We start from the raw sequence: 21508 nt of genomic DNA, 5'->3' as shown, positions 1-21508 counted from the left end.
TCCAGTATTTTAATTATAATTTTAAAAAGACTGGAGATAACAAAAAGAATTCCAATTTGGTCAACAAAGGGTATTCTAGATTTTTGAATTAAAATACATTTCAGTTCAGTTTCATTTCCAATTAGGTTTAGCTTGGTTAGATAATGTTTTCCTTATTGTGGGATTAAAATAAACCAAGGGATTAATTACTGTCACACCTTAACACCATGGAAGACCAGCATCATGAAAAATTCTCTTCAATTTCTGAGATTTTGGGGTCTGTCTATTAGCAAAAATATTGTGCGGGACAGTGCCAGACCAGAGGCATGGACTCTACACACCAATAGGTTCCTACACCCATTTCCTCAGTTGGTGCCAGTGTATCTTTGGGCAACATTACATTGGGTCAGTGGAGAGATTCAGCTGTCAGATGGCTGAAAGTGGACCAGGTTGTTGATTTTCCTCATTCGAAACTAGAGCCATTGAAATATGGCACACCAGTTAAGATCACCAGTAACAGAAGATGGAACGAGGGACATATTGGATGAGCTTACTTACATTAATTGCATCAATTGTCCATGGTATTTATGCCTACTCAGTATAAGATAACACCAGCTGATTGACAGATTTTTATTCTATCATTTTTACACAAGTTACAGCATTGCTGTCTCACAGTGTCAGGGACCCAGGTTTGGTTTTAACCTTGGATGATTGTCTGTATGGAGTTTGCACATTGTCCCTGTGTCCGTGTAGGTTTCTTTTGGGTGCTCTGGTTCCTTCCACAGTTTAACGATTTGCAGACCAGATGGATTGGCCATGTTAAATTGCTCACAGTGTCCATGGATTTGCAAGATAGGTTGGAATTGCCAGGTTATGGAGGTGGTTCTGGATGTGATGCTCTTTCGAGGTGTGGGTCTAATGGCCTCTATCTGCACTCTAGAGATTCTGTAGTGGAAATGGATTTCATTCTGACACCCTTATATTCAAAGATAAAATCAGATTATATGCAGATATATCTATCAGTGAAAGTGATAGAGAAGGGATACTAGCATTGAGCAGTGGACTTAGCCTTCATGAACTGGCAGATCAAATACTCCCATTGACTTGATAAGCACAAGCTGCCACAGTGATTTATAGTAAAGCAGATGCCTTGCTTTAGATCCTGAGGAGGAATTAAAAGAGTCAAAGCTCCCCGAATGCAGTGAGCAGAGTTGCATAAAGAAAAGAGTCTCTTCAGTAAGGTAATGCAGTTATAATTTAATCTCATTCATAACTGGCAGAAATAATACAATTTATATTTGATTACATATTAAGAATGCTAACTGCATTATGACAATTGTAGATTAAGATTTATAAACAAAAGAATGTTGCTATAATAATATAATAATTTACTTCAACTGTGCATATTATTCAACTCCTTGACTTCAGATTTTATAACAACAGACAAGCAATATGGCATTGTTTACTTTCAATTTTGATAATTATTATTTAAACTACATGTTTGCAGTGAGGTTTCTAACAACCTGAAGGACAATAAAATTGTCACTGTTCCTTTGGTTCTGATGTTGTTGCAAGTGGTAAAAGGAAATTTGCTGGGAATCTTTGAAAAAGCTGTACATGATTTTATCGCCTGTCTATGGACAAAATTCAAATTGTATTCAAATCAATTTTAACTTTATTTTTTTTTTAGATGCAATGACAAGAGATGCCCTCAGACTACCAGATATTTATGTCATGTGAGTAACTTAGGGCACATCTCAATAAGTCCACACATACTCCTTGCTACAACCTAGTCAATGCACTGGTTTTCAGCAAAACATACAGTTATCATTTGCAAGAGGGATCTGAAATGAAATTGATTTGTTCTCATAAAATGAGAGAAGGAAATTAATGAAAACAAGTCAGGAATACTAGAGCTTGCAGCTTTTTTCAAAGTCCATTCATCCTACTTATTTCAAAACAATTTGAAACAAGGTGCCTATCTATTGGTGAACTGAGTGCTCACAGTACAGAACTGATCCTGATTTGAATTTAAATATTCAGGTTATGTTGGAAGGGACACACTTTACGTGAAAAATGTTGATCTGAGGCGAAGGTTGAAATCAGTTTTTTAGGTGAAGAGACATCTGCAATTAATTCATCCATGCTTTCTGTCTTTGCTAAGTACAAGGTGAAAAATGCCCTGTTCTAGTCTGCCATAATCGAAAATGTTGCAGTGAAGTAATGGATTTATCAAACGCACTCCCAAATTGAGCAAAGAATAAACAAGCCCCTCTTTGTTATATACATAAAGTGAAATGTAAAGTCTAACCTGCCAGCGTTAATGAGAGCAGGATCGGATCCTGTGCAGATATCCTCCACAACATATGGATTTTCTTCACAGGAGGTATTTAACGACGTATAATTGGGCTTACACACTGTAAGAAAATATGGGGCATGGTACCCTGTTGACAGCTGAATAATGTCAGTGATGAGAGCGGTGGCACAAAGGCCAAACACATGAACTCCTAAAACACTCAAGAGAAATCAAAAATAATTAGCATAACAAATTTTATCTCCAGCTGCTAGTTCAGAATCATCTGGTACAAATCTGTTAATCCCAAATAGTCGCAAATTAATGCCAAAAATATCAAAACTGCTAGAGAATACGAGTACCATTAAAGGAACATAATTAACTCAATCAGTATACCAGAGAAAATTTGAGAGTTTTGGACATGTTGGTGAACTGCGTTAAGTAGAACATACAGTTTTCATTAATATATTTCCACAGAATACTAATACTTCCAGCAAACAGTTCCATATGATTCTTATTAAAGGTAATAATTGAAATTGCAGTGCCATGTATAAACTCAGCCTTCAAACTGAAATCATGTTACTAGTAAATTTATTGTGATCTATATATTTTAAATAGCATGCAGCTAACCTTTTGAATTTAACACTGGTTCAAACGCAGTCAAGGGGGTAGGAATTCACCTTGGGTCGTGGTGCAAAATGGGAGATATCAAAGCAGCTGCTTCTTCCAAGCAATCCTTGATATTTAATTTCTTTGAGTGCAGTGGATCTCTATATGAGGAGCTGTGTGTAATGGTCAGCCGATCTAATGCTGTCCATCTTACACCACCATCCAAGATGAATTTCTAGTCCTAAGGCACAGAAGCATGCATCTGTAAGCTAAGCAGTTCGATACAATTAAGCAGATTTCCCACTTAAACACTAAAGTGGGGAGGAGACTTAATTTCTATTTTAAAATACTATAAAAATTAAATTGTATTTTCAAATTAAGATTGAACAAATAAAGTCAATTCTGTCAGTGTTAATACAATAACTAATAATTAGTGAAGTATCAATTGTATATACTCATGTTATGATATTTATGCACTTTTCAATTTGAAATATTGTAATACACCATGAGACTTGGGTGGTGTTTTAACTGAACACAGGTAAACTGAAAAAAATTGCTAAAACATTACGTGTGATATTTAAGTAAGCATTTGGTAAACATTGTGATGACTGTAAATTATCATAACATCTCATGTGAACCATGTACTGTGACACATTACTTTTGTCATAGGAATATAAATTTAAACATGTTGCTTTTACATTCAGTAGAATTTCTAAATGTGACTAAACTTGTACTTTCAAGAAGAGCTTTTTAACATCCATGTTGAGCTCAAAACCCTTATTTTGAAAGGCAATATTTCCAAACATCAAATGATAGTTATTAATAGAATTAAATATTTTCTGTATTTCATCAGTTGTCAAATCTTGCTGCATTTGTTGATGAAACAATGCTTCCAGAACTCTCATTCAGAGTTTCCAAAACAGTTTGGGAAGTAATTCATAGGTGTGACACAGAAAAATGTACATTTATAGCATCATCACTAAGGTGGAGTATCATAGAATAGAATCCCTACAATGTGGAAACAGGCCATTTGGCCCACAGCAATCCTCCAAAGAGTAACCCACACAGACCCATTCCCCTCTATATTTCCCCTGACTAATTCCCCTACACATCCCTGAACACTATGGGCGAGTCAGCATGGTCAATTCAACTAACCTGCACATCTTTGCACTGTGGGAGGAAACCCGGAGCAAACCCACACAGTCACAGGGAGAATGTGTAAACTCCACACAAACAGTCACCCGAGGCTGGAATCAAACCTGGGTCCCTGGCACTGAGGCAACAGTGCTAACCACTGAGCCACTGTGCCTGCCGTAATACATAACTATTTTAAAATTGATTCAATTTACAATTTTTAATGCATTGATTCCACTTGCTGGCTGGTGATAGATTTCCTGATGTAATCTTTAACAGCATCAAAACATGAGCATATCCAAGATTTAAATGGAAAACCAATGTACCAATTGTCTTGTAATTTGTAATAATTTTCATACAGTTCATTGGAATGCAATAACAGCAATGCAAATGTACACAATTAATGCTATTCTTTTGGAAAAGAAACTTCTTTTGAGTACACAATAGTGTTTACTATGTTAAAAAAACAGATGGATCAAGAAGAGATGTAAGTGGAGCCTAATACCAGTTTTGGCATGTCTTTTGTACAGTGTGGGCTTTGTGCAATCAAGCCAATTTCAGCTGGTGTTGGACTGAAGAACATGCAAAAGGTTAATTCCTCTTTATTTCAGTGCGATAGAAATGAACAGGGGTGCACTCACCAGTTTCACAAAGCCAACTGTTGCTTTGGTTTCCCTCCTACAACCCTCAGTCATTGGGGCCATCAAACCTAGGCCGAGGATGCTATCTTCCTTCAGATAGTAGATTATTCCCAAGACACTTGAATCTGAGCTACAGCCTTCTGGCCCAGTCTAAATAAGGTGCATTTCAAAGAATAGAGGAGGTTTCTAGGACAGACAGCAGACACATTCTTCCAGAGAGTTACTCGAAACTGAACGGATGGAAACCACCTCATATTGCTACAGCCTTTGAAATGTAACTAGGAATCAAAACTTATTTAAATTGTTTTTTCAATGAAGCACAAATTCATAAGCTTCATTCCTCAATGGCACCAAATCATGTTCCTATATGTTAGTTTGAAAATTTGATTCATCTAATAGTCAGCCAAAGCCAAATATGTACAGCTCATACAGTGAACAATATGGACACATTTCCTGAGTTACATCAGCTGATAACCATTTTAAAATCTAAAAGTACTGTAATCTCAGCAAAAACATAAAAGGAAATTCACAAGTAACTACATTTGATTGTTTGAGTTTCTAACATTTTTCTATTCAGTGACATATGAACTGAAATGTCTAAAAGAGTTTTTGGACCCACCAATAAATCTGACAGCTCGTCTGAGGAATGAGTTGAAGTTACAGCCACCAGCATTGATGTTGGCCTCTGATCCTATTCCATTTTTTCTCTTAGTGAGACAGCAGTAAAGAATGCCTTCACCTATCATAATCTGAAATAACAAAAAGGATGGTTATGCATAAGGATAGCATATCAGAACTGAAAATTGAGGTGTCATTAGAAATATTCTTATGAGTTCTCAAACCAATGTGTTGTCATCTTCTTGTTACAAATGAGATTAAAATTAGTCAGCAACACTTCCTCCTTTTCTCACATGAAGAAATTGGTGCAATTCCATTGATATTAGGTACTCTCTGAAACATTAGCAAATAGCCATTAATCACGTATGAGCCAGGATAGTCAATATTGGCAGATTATTCAACCTCAAGGATTGCTTTCTTCCATCCGTCCCTGAAGTTCAAATACAATGAATGATAATTGGAAATTGGTTAATGGTAAGAATCTTTTACGATTTTTTTCCAGCTTACCCAAAATGTAACCTCCTTGGAATCTGCTTTAGCTGCATTAATTAGCAACTCATTCAGAGATAGTGGGCCGAATCTGCCCATATTCTGGCTAAGTTTCACATTCATTGGGTTTTGTGGAAGGCTTTTCTATGTGAGGCCTCAGGCATTTTCTTATGCAATTGTCCCTAACTTATATCATTAACTATCTACCACGTTCCATTATGCTTCTTATTCTGGTCGCCTCATTATCAAAAGGATGTGGATGCTTTGGAGAAGGTGCAGAGGAGGTTCACCAGAATGTTGCCTGGTATGGAGGGTGCTAACTATGAACAGAGAATGAATAGATTAGGATTATTTTCACTAGAAATACAGAGGTTGAGGGGGGACCTGATTGAGAGATATAGACAGGGTAGATAGCAAGAAGCTTTTTCACCAGAGTGGGGGAATCAAAAACTAGGGGTCACAAGTTCAAAGTGAGAGCAGAAAAGTTTAAGGGGAAGTTCTTTATGCAAAGGGTGGTGGGGGCCTGGAACGTGTTGCCAGTGGAGGTGGTCAAGGCGGGCATGAATGGGCAGGGAGCAGAGGGATACAGACCCTTAGAAAATAGGTGACAGGTTTGTATAGAGGATCTGGATCGGTGCAGGCTTGGAGGGCCGAAGGGCTTGTTCCTGTGCTGTAATTTTCGTTATGCTTTGGATCCAATGCTAGCCAAATCCAACCACCCACCATCAGAAGTATTCATCACTGGCACCATCTTGAAAAGGCTGCTGTACAGCAGGACAAGTGCTGGCAGACTGAAGCTGCCCTGCACAGTTCATGAAATTTGTCCTTGACATGGAAGGTGAGGGGTAATTAGCATACTACTTTGCAGACATGGACCAGGAGGTCATGGTGTGATGCAGTGGTACAGAGGAGGACATTCCTCTTCTTCCGAGATCACAGCGGAGCTCACAGTGCTGCCTTAGTTTGAGGTTGTCATCCAGGTCAGTGTGCTCTCAACCATCCGGTGGAACACATAACAGTGCCAGGGTAAGTGCCTCCACTGTCTTTCTGCTACCAAACATTCACTGTATCTCAGCTGTTGCACCCATATCCCACCATCTCATGTGCAGCTACGCTCATTATTCATAGAATTCCTACAGTGGTCCGTCAAGTCCATACCGATCCTCCAAACAGCATCCTACCCAGATCCAACCACACTACCCAATCCCTGTAACTCTACATTTACCATGGTTAATCCACCTAGCCTCTACACCCCTGGACATTATGGGCAATTTAGCATGGCCAATCCATTTAACCTGCACAGCTTTGGATTGTGGGAGGACACCCATGCAGACACAGGGAGAACTTGCAAAATACACACAGTCACCCGAGGATGGAATTGAACCCGGGTCCCTGGCGCTGTGAGGCAGCAGTGCTAACCACTGACCACCATACCACCCTAGCCTGCTAATCTACCTGGCCTGTACATGCCTGGACACTATGGGCAATTTAGCATGGCCAATCTATTTAACATGCACAGCTTTGGATTTCCCCCAACTACCCCAATTTTATGCTAGTCTTGCTTCTAAGAAGGCAAGTACTCCTGCCTCCCCCATGGTGGTAAGGTGAGGGCCCTTATGCGTACACTAATTGCCTACTTAAGGGCATTAACCGCTCAATTAATTGGCAGTGTGGACTAAATTGGGATGGAGATAGGAAGGTGGCAAGGTCGTCACAAACCTCGCTGCCACCTGATTAACTGTCCCCATGACTAAACTCGCTAAGGTGTACATACAAGATACCTCACCAGATAGGTGCCTAAGATAAAGTTGTTATTCTCTGGGCCCTGGATTTCAAACCAACCCACACAAATGTAAAGAAAAACATGCTCATTCTGGCAGCTCCAAAGCATCAAATGTTGCTCATCATCTAGCAGCACAACTTGGCAGTCTTACTCAGTAAGGACATAATGCTGTTGAATATGTTCAGTCGGGAGAAGTTGACATTGGCACAGTTTTCCAAACTGTGAAGAAAGTACATTCTTGTGGAAGGATCAGAGAGATTACAGCGAAATCTATGCTGTTCACATCTTGGAAGTGCTTGAAATTGTTTGCTATCGAAGTTGAAAGTTGTTTCATCACTGATCAATTTAAGAAAAAAGTAAATTTGAAACGGTGCTGTGCAGAACAAAACCAAAGTAAATTCCTACTGAAATTATGAGAATGATTTCAGCATCTTTGGGAGTTAAGACATATGGATCATGCAACTAACTTGATTTTTCCATCCACTTCATGTGAAATCTTCGCACTGTGTATAATAACTTAAATTTGCCCCATACTGAAGTAATTGTAGTGTGCCAATCATAAGAAATCATGCAGAGCCTGATTTGAATTTAAATAGCAAGACTCAATTCTAATAATGTTCTGATGAACGGCGCTGTATCAATTGATTGTCTATTGACACTAAGCAATGCCAATAAGAAAATGTAACAGATGAAACACATAAAACAAGGAGACTCCGATAACTGAAGAACAATCAAAATGCTTGAGCATCCTGAATAAAAAGAATGACTGACTACCTTTCCATAATGCATTATGGTTGACAAAGAGTGAACCTACCTGCCACATAGTTTCAAGATTAACCAGAACAATGGCAATTTATATAACTTCACTCAAATTAAATAAGATCTTTTAAGCTTCAAATTGAAATAATCTGAAAGCTATTATTTGTACTGTACATGAGGGAACTTTGTAGCAATGGAGTGTAAACCTGTAGCTTTAATATAGTTCTGATTTTCATATCACGACTTACAAAATGCATGCTACCTCCTGTGGCATCCTCGGGAAAAAAAACATAAGTCTAAATAGTTTATAGTTATTGGGGCAGTTGGTTCAACTCTAAGTCAGTTATAAATGGTCAAGAACTGGTGCAAATTTCAACTGGTGGGTTGTAATTAAAAGGAAGCCACAAGGGTCTTGCACTCCTTGGAGAGCTGACAAGTGCCCCAAGTCACCATTTTTATGGTAAGCTGACTGAATTAAGTGGGCCTCCCCACCAACTTGCCAATGCCTGGCTACAAGATCAGGCAATGAGTGACTGTGAAGGAAGGCCCTCCCATGAGAGCAATACCTCACAATTCCTGATATGATGGGCCTCCACTTGCCAAGTTAATAGAGGTGCTGGCTGGATAAATTGATATTAGGGCAGGCCGGCCATCGCCAGGAAGAAGGCAAGGTTAACCAGGGAAGTTAAGTATATTTTAAAATTGAAGGAAGAAAGCATACAACATGTAAAGATTATTGGTCAACTAGAGAATTGAGAAAGCTTTAAAACCTTTGAAACCAACAAAAGATGATCAAGAAACAAGAGAGGGCAAAAGTAAACTGAGGTTAAACTAGCAAATAACGAAAAAATAGACAATAAGCGCTTCTTCAACATATACTATAAAAAGATAGAGAAAGGCCAAAGTGAGCATTGGCCCCTTTGAGAATAAGGCTAAAGAAATAACAACTGGGAACCAGGAAATAGCATTGGAGTTGCATAAATACCCTGTCTTCACAGTAGAGGGCATTAATAGAATTCCAAAAATAAGGAACAAGAGGCAAAAAGTGGGAAGGAAAAAATGCAAAAACTATCACTGGAAAAATGTGCCAGGCAAACTAATGAGGCTGAAGGCTGATAGTTGTCTGGACTTGATGTGTTGCATTCTAGGATACTCAACGAAGTAGTTACAGAGATAATGAATGCACTGATAAGAATTTTCCAAGAATCCTTAGATTCTGAAAATGTTAAAGAAGATTGGAAAACAGATAATGTAACATTTTTTTTTAAAAGGGAGAGAGACAGAAAAACCAAATAATTAAGGGTCAGTTAGCTTAATATTGTCATTGGGAAAAATGTTAGAACCTTTTATAAAATGCCATGGCAGAGCATTTAGAAACACACGTTATAATCGAGTAGAATCAGCACAGCTTCATGAAGGGAAAATCATGGCTGGCAAGTTTATTAGAATTATTGGAGGAAGACCAAGTAGGATAAATAAAGAGTAGATGTAATATATTTAGCTTTCCAAAAAACATTAAGACTACTTAAAAATACAAGAGTCCATGATATTGAGAGTACTACATGAGCATGAATTGAAGATTTTCTAATTAATAGAAGACAGTGTGTTGGGATAAAGGAAGCATTTTCAGGTTGACACCTGGAATACCACAGTGATCAGTGCTGGGGCAACAATTATTTACAATGTATATTAATGACTTGGTTAAGGAAAGTGATTATAATATTGGCAAGTTTGTGGATGACATAAAAGTAAGTGAGAAGGTAAGTGGTGAGGATGAGTGAGCAAAAACTTAGCAGATGGAATATCATGTGATATTTGTGAGATTATGCACTTGCTTGAAGAATAGAGGATCTGTGTATTACTTAAATGCAGGATGCATAGCACAGAGATTTGCAAGTCTTCATGGATAAATCACAAAAAGCTAACAAACAGTTCCAGTGGGTAACAGGGGAGGGAAATGGCATATTAGCCTTTATTTCAAAACGAATGGAGTATTAAGAACAGGAAAATCTTGCTAAAACTAAACAAGATGCCAATGAGAACTCACCGAGAATACTGTGCACAATTTTGGTCCCTTTAGCCAAGGAAAGATATACTGGCACTGAAGGCAGCCCAGAGAAGCTTCACTAGATTGATTCTGGGTAAGAAGATTTTCTTATTTGGAAAGTGTTTAAGTACTTTGGGCCTGTAATTATTGGAGTTTGGAAGAATCAGAGGTGACCTTATTGAAACATAACAATATTCTTAGGCAGCTTGACAAGATAAATGTGGAGATGTTTTTGCCCCTTAGAGGAAAGTTTAGGACCAGAGGGCATAATCTCAGATTGAGGATTTGTTAAATTGAACACAGATTAGGAGGAATTTCTTCTCTCAGAGAGTAGATTCTAGCCTTCTTCAAATGAATGCTAACTTTGAATTTGCCTTCCTAACTGCCAAGTAAGCCTGCATGTTAACCTTAAGAGAATCCCGAACTAGGATTCCTAAGTCCCTTTTTTGCATCAGATTTCTGAAGGCTTTCTTCATTCAAAAAATAGTTTATGCCTCTATTCTTCCTACCAAAGTGCAAAACCTAATACTTTCCCACATTGTATTCCTTGTTTTTTTTACTCATTTGTGGGATGTGGGCATCACGGGCTGGCCAGCAATTATTGCCCATGAAAAGATTTTGTAGCAATTGGTATAAGTACCTAATTCAGAAGGCAATTGAGAGTTAACCACATTGCTATCGATCTGGAGTCACAGGTAGGCCAGACCAGGTGAGGGTGGCAGATTTCCTTCCCTGAAGAACATTAGTGAACGAAATGTGTTTTTCCAACAATATTTTCATGATCATCAATTGATTCTTAATTCCAGTTTCTTGTTATCCTGCCATGGTGGGATTTGAACTCAGGTCCTCAGAACATTAGCTGAGTTGCTAGATTATTAGTCTAGTGATAATACTATGACAGCGTCACCTCCCCTGTCACATCTACTACATCCTTGCCAACATTCTTGGCATGTCTAGGTCTTTTTACAGCCTCCCACCCTCCTCACCACTACCTGTCCCTTCATCTATCTTCATGTCATCTGCAAACTTAGCAACAGTACTCTCAGTTCCTTCGTAGACATCGTTAATATATAATGTGAATTGTTGTGGTCCCTGCAGAACATCACTAACCACCTGCTGCCATCCTGAAAAAGTCCCCTTTATATCTAACCTCTGCCTTCTGCCAGTCAGCCAATCCTTTATCCATGCCAGTACCTTGTCCCTAACACCAGGGGCTCTTATCTTAGCAGCTTCCTGTGTGGCACCTTGGCAAAGACCTTCTTGAAATCCAAGTAGATGATGCCTACTGGCTTTCCTTTATCTAACGTGCTCAATACCTCCTCAAAGAATTCTAACAGATTGTCAGGCATAACCTTCCCTTGCAGAAGTCTTGCAGAATCAGCACTTTTTTACCATGCACTTTCAAGTACTCTGTAATTTCATCCTTAATAATGGGCTCTAAAATCTTATCAATAGCCAAGTTCAAGCTAACCGACCGACAGTTTCCTGTCTTCTGCCTCCCTCCCCTCTTATACAGGGATGAGGCATGAGCTATTTTTCAGTCCCTAGGACCCTCCCTGACTCCAGTGATTCCTGAAAGATCACGACCAATGCCTCCACAATCTCCTCAGCTATCTCCTTCAGAAAGGGGGGTATAGTCCATCTTGGACAGGTGATCTTTCTGCCTTCAGACCTTTCAGCTTCCCCAGCACCTTCTCTTTGGGATGACCACTATGCTCACCTCTGTTCCCTGACTCTCTTGAAGAGAGTATGCTACCAATGTCTTCCACTGTAAAGACTGCTGCAAAGTACCTATTCAGTTCCTCCACCATTTCTTTGTTCCCTATTACTACTTCTGAAACCTCATTATCGAGTAGTCCAATGTCCACTCTTGCTGTTCTCTTACCTTTCATATATCTTAAAAAACCTCTTGCAATCTTAGAATCATCAAGTCATACAGCACGGAAATTGACCCTTCGATCCAACTGACCATAATCCCAAACTAATGCTGTCCCACCTGCCTGCACTTGGCCCATATCCCTTCAAACATTTCTTATTCATGTACTTATCCAAATGTCTCTTGAACATTTATAACTGTACCAGCATCCACTACTTCCTCTGGAAGTTCATTCCACGGACAAACCATTTTCTGTACAAATAAATTTTCCTTTTTTAAATCCTTCTCCTCTCAATATGCCCCCTGGTCTTGAAATCCCCCAACACTAGGGAAAAGAAACTTGCCATTCACCTTATCTGTACTCCTCATTATTTTATAAACCTCTTCAAAGTTTGTGCGAAGATTTGTAGCTCGGGTGCTCGTTGTTGTGGTTCTGTTCGCCGAGCTGGAAATTTTTGTTGCAAATGTTTCGTCCCCTGGCTAGGCGACATCATCAGTGCTTGGGAGCCTCCTGCGAAGCGCTTCTTTGATGTTTCCTCCGGTGTTTATAGTGGTCTGTCCCTGCCGCTTCCGGTTGTCAGTTTCAGCTGTCCGCTGTAGTGGTTGGTATATTGGGTCCAGGTCGATGTGTTTGTTGATGGAGTTTGTGGATGAATGCCATGCCTCTAGGAATTCCCTGGCTGTTCTCTGTCTGGCTTGCCCTATGATAGTAGTGTTGTCCCAGTCAAATTCATGTTGCTTGTTGTCTGCGTGTGTGGCTACTAAGGATAGCTGGTCGTGTCGTTTCGTGGCTAGTTGATGTTCATGTATGCGGATTGTTAGCTGTCTAACTGTTTGTCCTATGTAGTGTTTAGTGCAGTCCTTGCATGGTATTTTGTACACTACATTCGTCTTGCTCATGTTGGGTATCGGGTCCTTCGTTCTGGTGAGTTGTTGTCTGAGCGTGGCTGTTGGTTTGTGTGCCGTTATGAGTCCTAGGGGTCGCAGTAGTCTGGCTGTCAGTTCCGAGATGCTCCTGATGTATGGTAGTGTGGCTAGTCCTTTTGGTTGTGGTATGTCCTCGTTCCGTGGTCTTTCTCTTAGGCATCTGTTGATGAAGTTGCGCGGGTATCCGTTTTTGGCGAATACCTTGTATAGGTGTTCCTCTTCTTCTTTTTGCAGTTCTGGTGTACTTTAGTGTGTTGTGGCCCTTTTGAATAGTGTCCTGATGCAGCTTCGTTTGTGTGTGTTGGGATGGTTACTTTTATAAACCTCTATAAGGTCATCTCTCAACCTTCTATACTACAATGAAAGAAGTCCCAGCCAATCCAGCCTTGTCTTATAATTTAACCCTTCATTTTTGGCAACATCCTGGTAAATCTTTTCTGAATCCTCTCGGCTTAATAATATCCTCCTAGAACAGGGAGACCGGAACTGGACACAGTACTCCAGAAGAGGCCTCACTAATGTCCTGTAAAACCTCAACATTATCTTTTATATTACTAGCTAGCTTATTCTCATATTTCATCTTCTCCCACCATATTGCTTTTCAGTTGTCTGCTGAGTTTAAATGCTTTCCAATTCTCTAGCTTCTCATTAACCTTAATCACATTGTATGCTGTTTATTTTGTTTTTATGCTGTCCTTAATTTCCTTGATCAGTCATGATTGCCTCATCCTGTGTTTCTTCTTCCTTAGGATGAATTTCTGCTGTGCCTCCTGAATTACCCCGGAAACACCTGCCATTGCTGCTCCACCATCTGCCCTTCCAATCAACTCTGGCCAGCTCCTCCCTCAGGTCTTTGCAGTTACCTTTACTCAATTGTAATACTATTAGATTTAACTCCAGGTTCTCCATCTCAAACTGCAGGGTGAATTCTATCATAGTATAGTTACTGCCCCCTAGGGATTCCTTCACCTTCAGCTCCCTAATCAAATCTGTCTCATTACACATCACCAAATCCAGGATTATCTGTTCCCTAGTGGGCTCTACATCCAATCTGCTCCAAAACATCATCTTGTAGATATTCTACAAATTCCTTTTCTTGGAACCATTACCAACCTGATTTTCCCTGTCTGCTTGCATTTAGAGACCCCCATGATTATTGTAGTAATGCCTTTCTTACATAACTTTTCTATCTCCTAATTTATTTTCTTCTGCACATTCTGACTATTGCTAGGAGGCCTGTATCTAGCTCGCATCAGGGTTTTTTTCTCTTTGCTGTTCTTCAAGTCTACCGACACAAATTTTACACCTTCCGGACCTACATTGCTTCTTCCTATTGATTTAATTTTATTTCTTCCAATAAGGAAATGCCATGCCCTCTTCTCATCTGCCTGTCCTTTCAATAGCACATATATCTTTGGATATATAGTTCTCAGCCCTGATACCCCTGCAGCCATGTCTGTGACGCCCATACCATCATACCCGCCAGTTTCAATCTGCGCTCTGAGCTCATTTAACTTATTTCAGTTGTTCTTGTATCTGCTATGCCTGAAGTTAGATTATTGACCCTTTCCATACTCTGTCCTATTACTTGTTCAGGAAATTTTAATAACCTCTGCTGAACCATCCCCACCTTTAACTAGTTTACCTCGATTTATCTCGATTTGGGCTACAATATAGTTTGTCTACCATATTTTGAATGATTTGTGTATTCAGAACTAAAGCCTTGAAGTTTGTTCTATTATCAACTTTACTTTCCTCCTTTTATGGTTCCTTGGATCAATGTGACATTAACACACTATGTCCTTTCCTTCTATTTTCAGGTGATAATCAACCCTGTCACTAACCTGCAATCTTGCCGTCTCCTTTATCTTTGATTTTGTAATTTTCCATACAACTGAATCCCTCTACCCTCCATACCCCATACATGCTATTTAGTTTAAAGTCCAATCCACAGCCCCAGTAACTGGAACATCACCCTCCTTCCACAGTACTGCTGCCAATGTCCCATGTATTTAAACCCATTTCTCCCACACAAATCTTTGAGCCATGCATTTATCTCATTAATCTTGTTGACCTTGTGCCAATTAGCTCATGGCTCAAGTGGTAATCCATAGATGATTACCTTTTTTGGTTTTGCTTTCTAATTTAGCCCCCAGTTGCTCATATTCCCTCAGCAGAACCTCTCTCCTCTTTCTACCTATATCATTGGCACCTACATGGACAACTGGATCTCTCCCCTCCCTCTCCAAGTTCCTTTGCAGCCCAGATCCTGAACCCAGACACCAGGCAGGAAAAAAAAGCCTTTGGGTTTCTCGATCCCGTCCACAGAGAACAGTATCTGTTTCCCTGACTATTCTCTCCCCAATTACAACCATATCTCCCTTTTCTCCTTTCCCTTGACTGGCTCCCTGTACCATAGTGCGATGGTCAGTCGGGTTCACTAGCTCTACAGCCCCCACTCATACAGTCATAGAGTCATAGAGATGTACAGTATGGAAACAGAGTCTTCAATCCAACTCGCCCATGCCAATCAGATATCCCAACCTAATCTAGTCCCACTTGCCAGCACCTGGCCCATATCCCTCCAAATCCTTCCTATTCATATACCCATCCAAATGGCTTTTAAATGTTGCAATTGTACCAGCCTCTGGCAGCTCATTCCATACACATACCACCCTCTGTGTGAAAAGGTTGCCCCTTAGGTCTCTTTTATATCTTTCCCCTCTCACTCTAAAACTATGCCCTCTAGTTCTGGACTCCCCCACCCCAAGGAAAAGACTTTGTCTATTTATAAACCTCTATAAGGTCACCCCTCAGCCTCCGACACTCCAGGGAAAACAGCCCCAAACTGTTCAGCCTCTCCCTATAGCTCAAATCCTCCAACCCAGGCAACATCCTTGTCAATCTTTTCTGAACCCTTTCAAGTTTCACAACCTCCTTCTGATAGGAAGGAGACCAGAATTGCATGCAATATTACAAAAGTGTCTTAACTAATGCCCTGTTTAGCTGCAACATGACCTCTCAATTCCTGTACTCAATACTCTGGCCAATAAAGACTCATCCATACACAGAACAATAAACTCAAACCTGTTAGACAAGCTCAAGGGCTGAGTCTCCTTCAGCACTACCTCCTAGCTCCCCTTATGTCTGCTTCACTCATAGTCACACCCTCCTGTCCCTGACCACTAACCAAATTTGAGGTAGTTAACCTAAGGGGTGTGACTGTTTTCTGAAACACAGTGTCCACGTAACTCTCCCCCTCCCTGATGTGTCACAGTGTTCAAACTCAGGCTCCAGATCATCAATTCTGAATGGAGTTCTTTAAGCAACCAACAACCAACACTGAGTTTCTCGAGCATTTCTTAAAATGAGATGCAAATCAAATTTAAGGAGTGTTTATGATTATGTTGGAACTGTGACATGATGCAGACGCTAAAAGATATCATATTGTTTAGCAGAAACAATTGTAGTCTGCATACATACCAGAGCTTCCTCTACAATTATTTTACTGCCAATAACACTCAGGAGAAATTAGCAAAAACATGAGCCAAAAAACAAATATTTCAAAGATTCTCATCTCAGATTTTTAAAAAATGAGGCACTATATTAAGGCACAATGATATTGAGTGCCCTTTGATTGATTATGAATTTTGCCTTCTGTTCCTTTTGCTGAAAATATTTGCCGCCATTTTAAGTTCCTTCAATTGCTAGCTCAATGGGCTTTTAATTTTATTCAGTGTTTTTACATACCTTCCTGTGGTGTAACCTGTGCAATCTCTGGCTAACCTCCAAATATGCGACTGTTTGAAGGGATCGTTCCAAGTCTTGCTGCAGTACAGTTGCTAAATTATTTCAACTATTTCTAACTTATCAGTAATTCTGACAATTTTTAAAATAGAATCTCTACAGTGTGGAAACAGGCCCTTCGGCTCAACAAGTCCAAACTGACCCTCTGAAGAGTATCCCACTCAGACCATTGCCTGACATTTAACTCCTGGCAAATGCACCCAACCTGCACATCGCTGAACACTGAACAATTTAGCACGGCCAATTCACCTAACCTGCACATATTTGGATTGTGGGCGGAAACCCACGCAGACACGGGGAGAATGTGCAAACTCCATGCAGTCAATCGCCCAAGGCTGGAATCAAACCCAGGCTCCTGGCACTGTGAGGCAGCATTGCTAACCACTGTGCCACCATGTCAGCAATAAGCAAACTCAAAAATTTCATTAGAAACTATCAATTTGTATCATGCTACCTAAACACCTTAATTACTTAGAGGAGAAAGTGAGGTCTGCAGATGCTGGAGATCAGAGCTGGAAATGTGTTGCTGGAAAAGCGCAGCAGGTCAGGCAGCATCCAGGGAACAGGAGAATCGACGTTTCGGGCATAAGCCCTTCTTCAGGGCTTTCCTGAAGAAGGGCTTATGCCCGAAACATCGATTCTCCTGTTCCCTGGATGCTGCCTGATCTGCTGCGCTTTTCCAGCAACACATTTCCAACCTTAATTACTTACAAAAGTAGTTGTCAAAATTATTTGAACTTTAACTGTAACTGGTTTTATTAGATGCATGGTAGCACATTAATAAAAACAACCAGTGTAATGATCTGGAAATACAAATTCAAATTCCACAATGGCAGCATGAGAATTTAAGTTCAATTAACTCATTAAAATCTAAGTATAAAAAGCTGGTATCATTTATAGTGACCACAAGTCTTCTGCAAAGTCCACATGATTCAATTAATGGCCTTTCGGGAAAGAAATCATCCATCTTTATGGAGTATGAGTCACATTTAAGTCAGACACAAGAAATGTGGTTGACTTTTAACTGCCCACTGTAATGACTTAGAAAGTCATGCATCTGTCTTCAAGAAAATGCTCACCATCATCTTCTTAAGGGCAATTCGAGATAGCCAGTAAAGTTGGCCTTATGAGTAAAGCTCATATCCTTTAAACTAAGAAAAACATAAAATTCTGACATACAATGACCAGTTGGTATACAATGTATTTTTATAAATGCTTCATCAATAGCAAGCTATGTTAAATCCCAACCCCACCTTTTCATTCGAAAATAAATTAGCATGGTTAATAAAATCAGCATCGTGGTATATTTAAATGGCTATTGTTCATTTTCATATATAGTAATGAAACTACTATATTAAACTAGCCATAACAGCCTAATGTAGCAAATGTATCTGCTGTGATTTTGTTGTGGAGTTTAATGCTACACCTTCAGGCTGTAGATTTAATTTCTCCACAATACAGTTTGATTTAGTCCGTGACTGTGTAAACAACTCCAGCTTCCAGAGAATTAAATAGCTTGAAGTACTCAGTTGTGAATCTGATTTGGTGCCTGTGAAGAATTTTGGCTTCACTTTTCACAATTTAATATTAATAATAGAATCTCTGTTATTCTGTTTATAGAACATAGGACATAGAACAGTACAGGCCCTTCAGCCCACGATGTTGTGCCGAGCCTTTATTTTAATCTAAGATCAACCTAACCTACACACCCCCCAATTTACTGTCAGCCATGTGCTTGTCCAGCAGTTGCTTAAATGTCCTGAAAGTATCTGACTCTACTACCACCCCTCGCAGTGCATTCCATGCATCCACCACTCTCTGCGAAAAGAACCTACCTCTGACATTTCCCTTATACCTTCCTCCAATCACCTGAAAATTATGACCTCTCGTGACAGCCACTTCTGCCATGGGGAAATGTCTCAGGCTATCCATGCCTCTCATTACCTTGTACACCTCTATCAAGTCCCCTCTCTTCCTTCTTCTTTCCAATGTGAAAACCCAAAGCTCACTCAACCGGTCTTTAAGACATGCCCTCCAATCGAGGTAGCATCCTCGTAAATCTCCTCTGCATCCTCTCTAAAGCATCTACATCCTTCCTATAATAAGGTGACCAGAACTGACAAGATATTCCAAGTGTGGTCTAACTAAGGTTTTATACAGCTGCAGCAAAACCTCATGGCTCTTAAGTTCAATCCCCTGTTAATGAAAGCCAAAGCACCATACAACTTCTTAACAATCCTATCAACTTGGGTGGCACCTTGGAGGAATGTAAGATCCTGCTGTTCCTCGACACTGCCAAGAATCCTTTTTTTAACCCTGTATTCAGCATTCAAATTCGACCTTCCAAAATGAATCACTTCATATTTATCCAGGTTGAACTCCATCTGCAACTTCTCAGTCCAACTCTGCATCCTGTCAATGTCAAGTTGTAGCCTGCAACAGCCCTCGACACTGTCTACAACACCACCGACCTTTGTGTCATCGGCAAACTTACTAACCCACCCTTCCACTTCTTCATCCAACTCATTTATAAAAACTACAAAGAACAGAGCCATAAGTACAGAGCCCTGCAGGACACCACTGGTCACTGACCTCCAGGCAGAATTACTTTCCATCCACTACCACTTGCTGCCTTCTTTTGGCCAGCCAATTCTGTATCCAGACAGTCAAGTTTCCCTGTATCCCATCCTCCTAATTTTCTGAATGATCCTACCATGTGAAACCTTATCAAATGCCTTACTGAAATCCATACACACCATATCCACTGCTTGACTTTCATCAACTCATCTTGTCACATCCTCAAAGAACTCAATAAGGCTTGTGAGACATGACCTGCCCCTGACAAAGCCATGCTGACTATCTTTCTTCAAACTGTGTTTTTCCAAATAGTCATAAATCCTATCTCCCAGAATCCTTTCCAGTACCTTGCTTACTGCAGATGTAAGACTGACTGTTTATGTTAAATCACAGTGTATAAATGCAGATGTTTTATGAGGTGATTGTTTTGAGAACAGTTATAGACTAATTTCTTTCTTTGAAGATGTTCCTTTTGATTGATTTTTCTCAATTTACTCAGGTTGTTGCAATTTTCCAAATTTGTTGGAGATTTGACACAGTCTGAATACTGAACATTCAAGCATCGATTCTCCTCCACACCTCCCCACCACTCTGCAATAGGATTTAAGGTGCTGGGTTATAAAGTGAAATGCACATACCACTCACTGGATACTATATGAAGCACTGTGACACTGATTCTCATATGCCTGGGAAGGGGGAATATTCATCATGGGGAGTCCCCATCCTGAGTTCATAATCCTTGGAATTGTTGGATGTGTAGGAGCCAAGCATGGTCCCTCCCCTTGTAACCTTTATTAGAAGTCTCTGATAGGAACATGCTGTAAATGAGATATTCCTCTGGATCCCTTTATAAAACATAGAAAATAGAACAGTACAGGCCCTTCAGGCCTCGATGCTGTGCCGACATTTTATCCTACTCTAAGATCAAACAAACCTACATACTCTTCATTTTACTATTATCCATGTGCTTATCCAAGTGTTGCTTAAATGTCCCCAATGTATCTGACTCTACTACCATTGCTGGTAGTGCATTCCACGCACCTACCACTCTCCCCTAAAACTTCCTCCAGTCATCTTAAAACTGTGATAGCCTGAGACAAAGTCTCTGGCTATCCGTTCTATCTCTGCCTCTCAGCTTCTTGTACACCTCTGTCAAGTCACAGGAAGCTGACAGGAAGCAAAGAGTAGTGATAAATGGGTCCCTTTCAGAATGGCAGGCGGTGACCAGTGGGGTACCACAAGATGCGGTGCTGGGACCACAGCTGTTTACAATATACATTAATGATATAAATGAAGTTATTAAAAGTAATATTAGCAGATTTGCTGGGTGGCAGGGTGAAATGTGAGGAGGATGTTAGGAGAATACAGGGTGACTTGGACAGGCCAGGTGAGTGGATGGATGCACGGCAGATGCAGTTTAATGTGGATAAATGTATGGTTATCCACTTTGGTGGCAAAAACAAGAAGGCAGATTACTATCTAAATGGAGTCAAGTTAAGTAAAGGGGAAGTACAACAAGATCTAGGTGTTTTTGTACATCAGTTAATGAAACCAAGCATGCAGGTACACCGGCAGTGAAGAAAGCTAATGGCATGCTGGCCTTCATAACAAGAGGAATGCAGTACAGAAGAAAGAGGCCCTTCTGCAGCCGGACAGAGCTCTGGTGAGTCCGCATCCAGAGTATTGTGTGCAGTTTTGGTCTCCAAATTTGAGGAAGGACATTCGGGATATTGAGGGAGTGCAGCATAGGTTCACAAGGTCAATTTCCGGAATGGCGGGACTATCGTATGTTGAAAGATTGGAGCGACTGGGCTTGTATGCTCTTGAGTTTAGAAGGATGAGAGAGGATCTGATTGAGACGTATAAGATTATTAAAGGATTGGACACTGGAGGCAGGAAGCATGTTTACACTGATGGGTGAGTCCAGAACCAAAGGACACAGTTTAAAAATAAGGGGTAGGCCATTTAG

The 21508-nt window shown here is 40.2% G+C and overlaps 1 protein-coding gene and 1 long non-coding RNA gene across 4 annotated transcripts in view; one reads left to right on the top strand and one right to left on the bottom strand.

The window, feature by feature from the left end:
- Positions 1-21508, bottom strand: part of plppr4a (phospholipid phosphatase related 4a) — a 94214-nt gene that overhangs the window by 35640 nt on the left and 37066 nt on the right. Inside the window, exons 3-4 of one of the 2 annotated variants that reach the window (XM_087990491.1) lie at positions 5276-5405; positions 2291-2396 (exon numbers count right to left, since the gene is read on the bottom strand). In XM_087990491.1, coding sequence (XP_087846617.1) covers positions 2291-2396; positions 5276-5405 — 236 coding nt within the window. Of the gene's footprint in view, positions 1-2290; positions 2487-5275; positions 5406-21508 lie in introns of both variants that reach the window. The other variant, XM_087990490.1, reaches the window with a different exon arrangement.
- Positions 1-21508, top strand: part of LOC122554219 (uncharacterized) — a 103814-nt gene that overhangs the window by 78926 nt on the left and 3380 nt on the right. For both annotated transcript variants that reach the window (XR_015758122.1, XR_015758121.1), the window contains 2 exons: positions 1670-1715; positions 13905-14004. This is a non-coding gene — a long non-coding RNA (uncharacterized LOC122554219). The remainder of the gene's footprint in view (positions 1-1669; positions 1716-13904; positions 14005-21508) is intronic.

The sequence above is a fragment of the Chiloscyllium plagiosum genome, unplaced genomic scaffold, assembly GCF_037043375.1.
Source record: "Chiloscyllium plagiosum isolate Xiang-an unplaced genomic scaffold, Cpla_swu_hap1 HiC_scaffold_9, whole genome shotgun sequence".
NCBI lineage: Eukaryota > Metazoa > Chordata > Chondrichthyes > Orectolobiformes > Hemiscylliidae > Chiloscyllium > Chiloscyllium plagiosum.
This window is presented reverse-complemented; position numbering and strand designations above follow the sequence as displayed.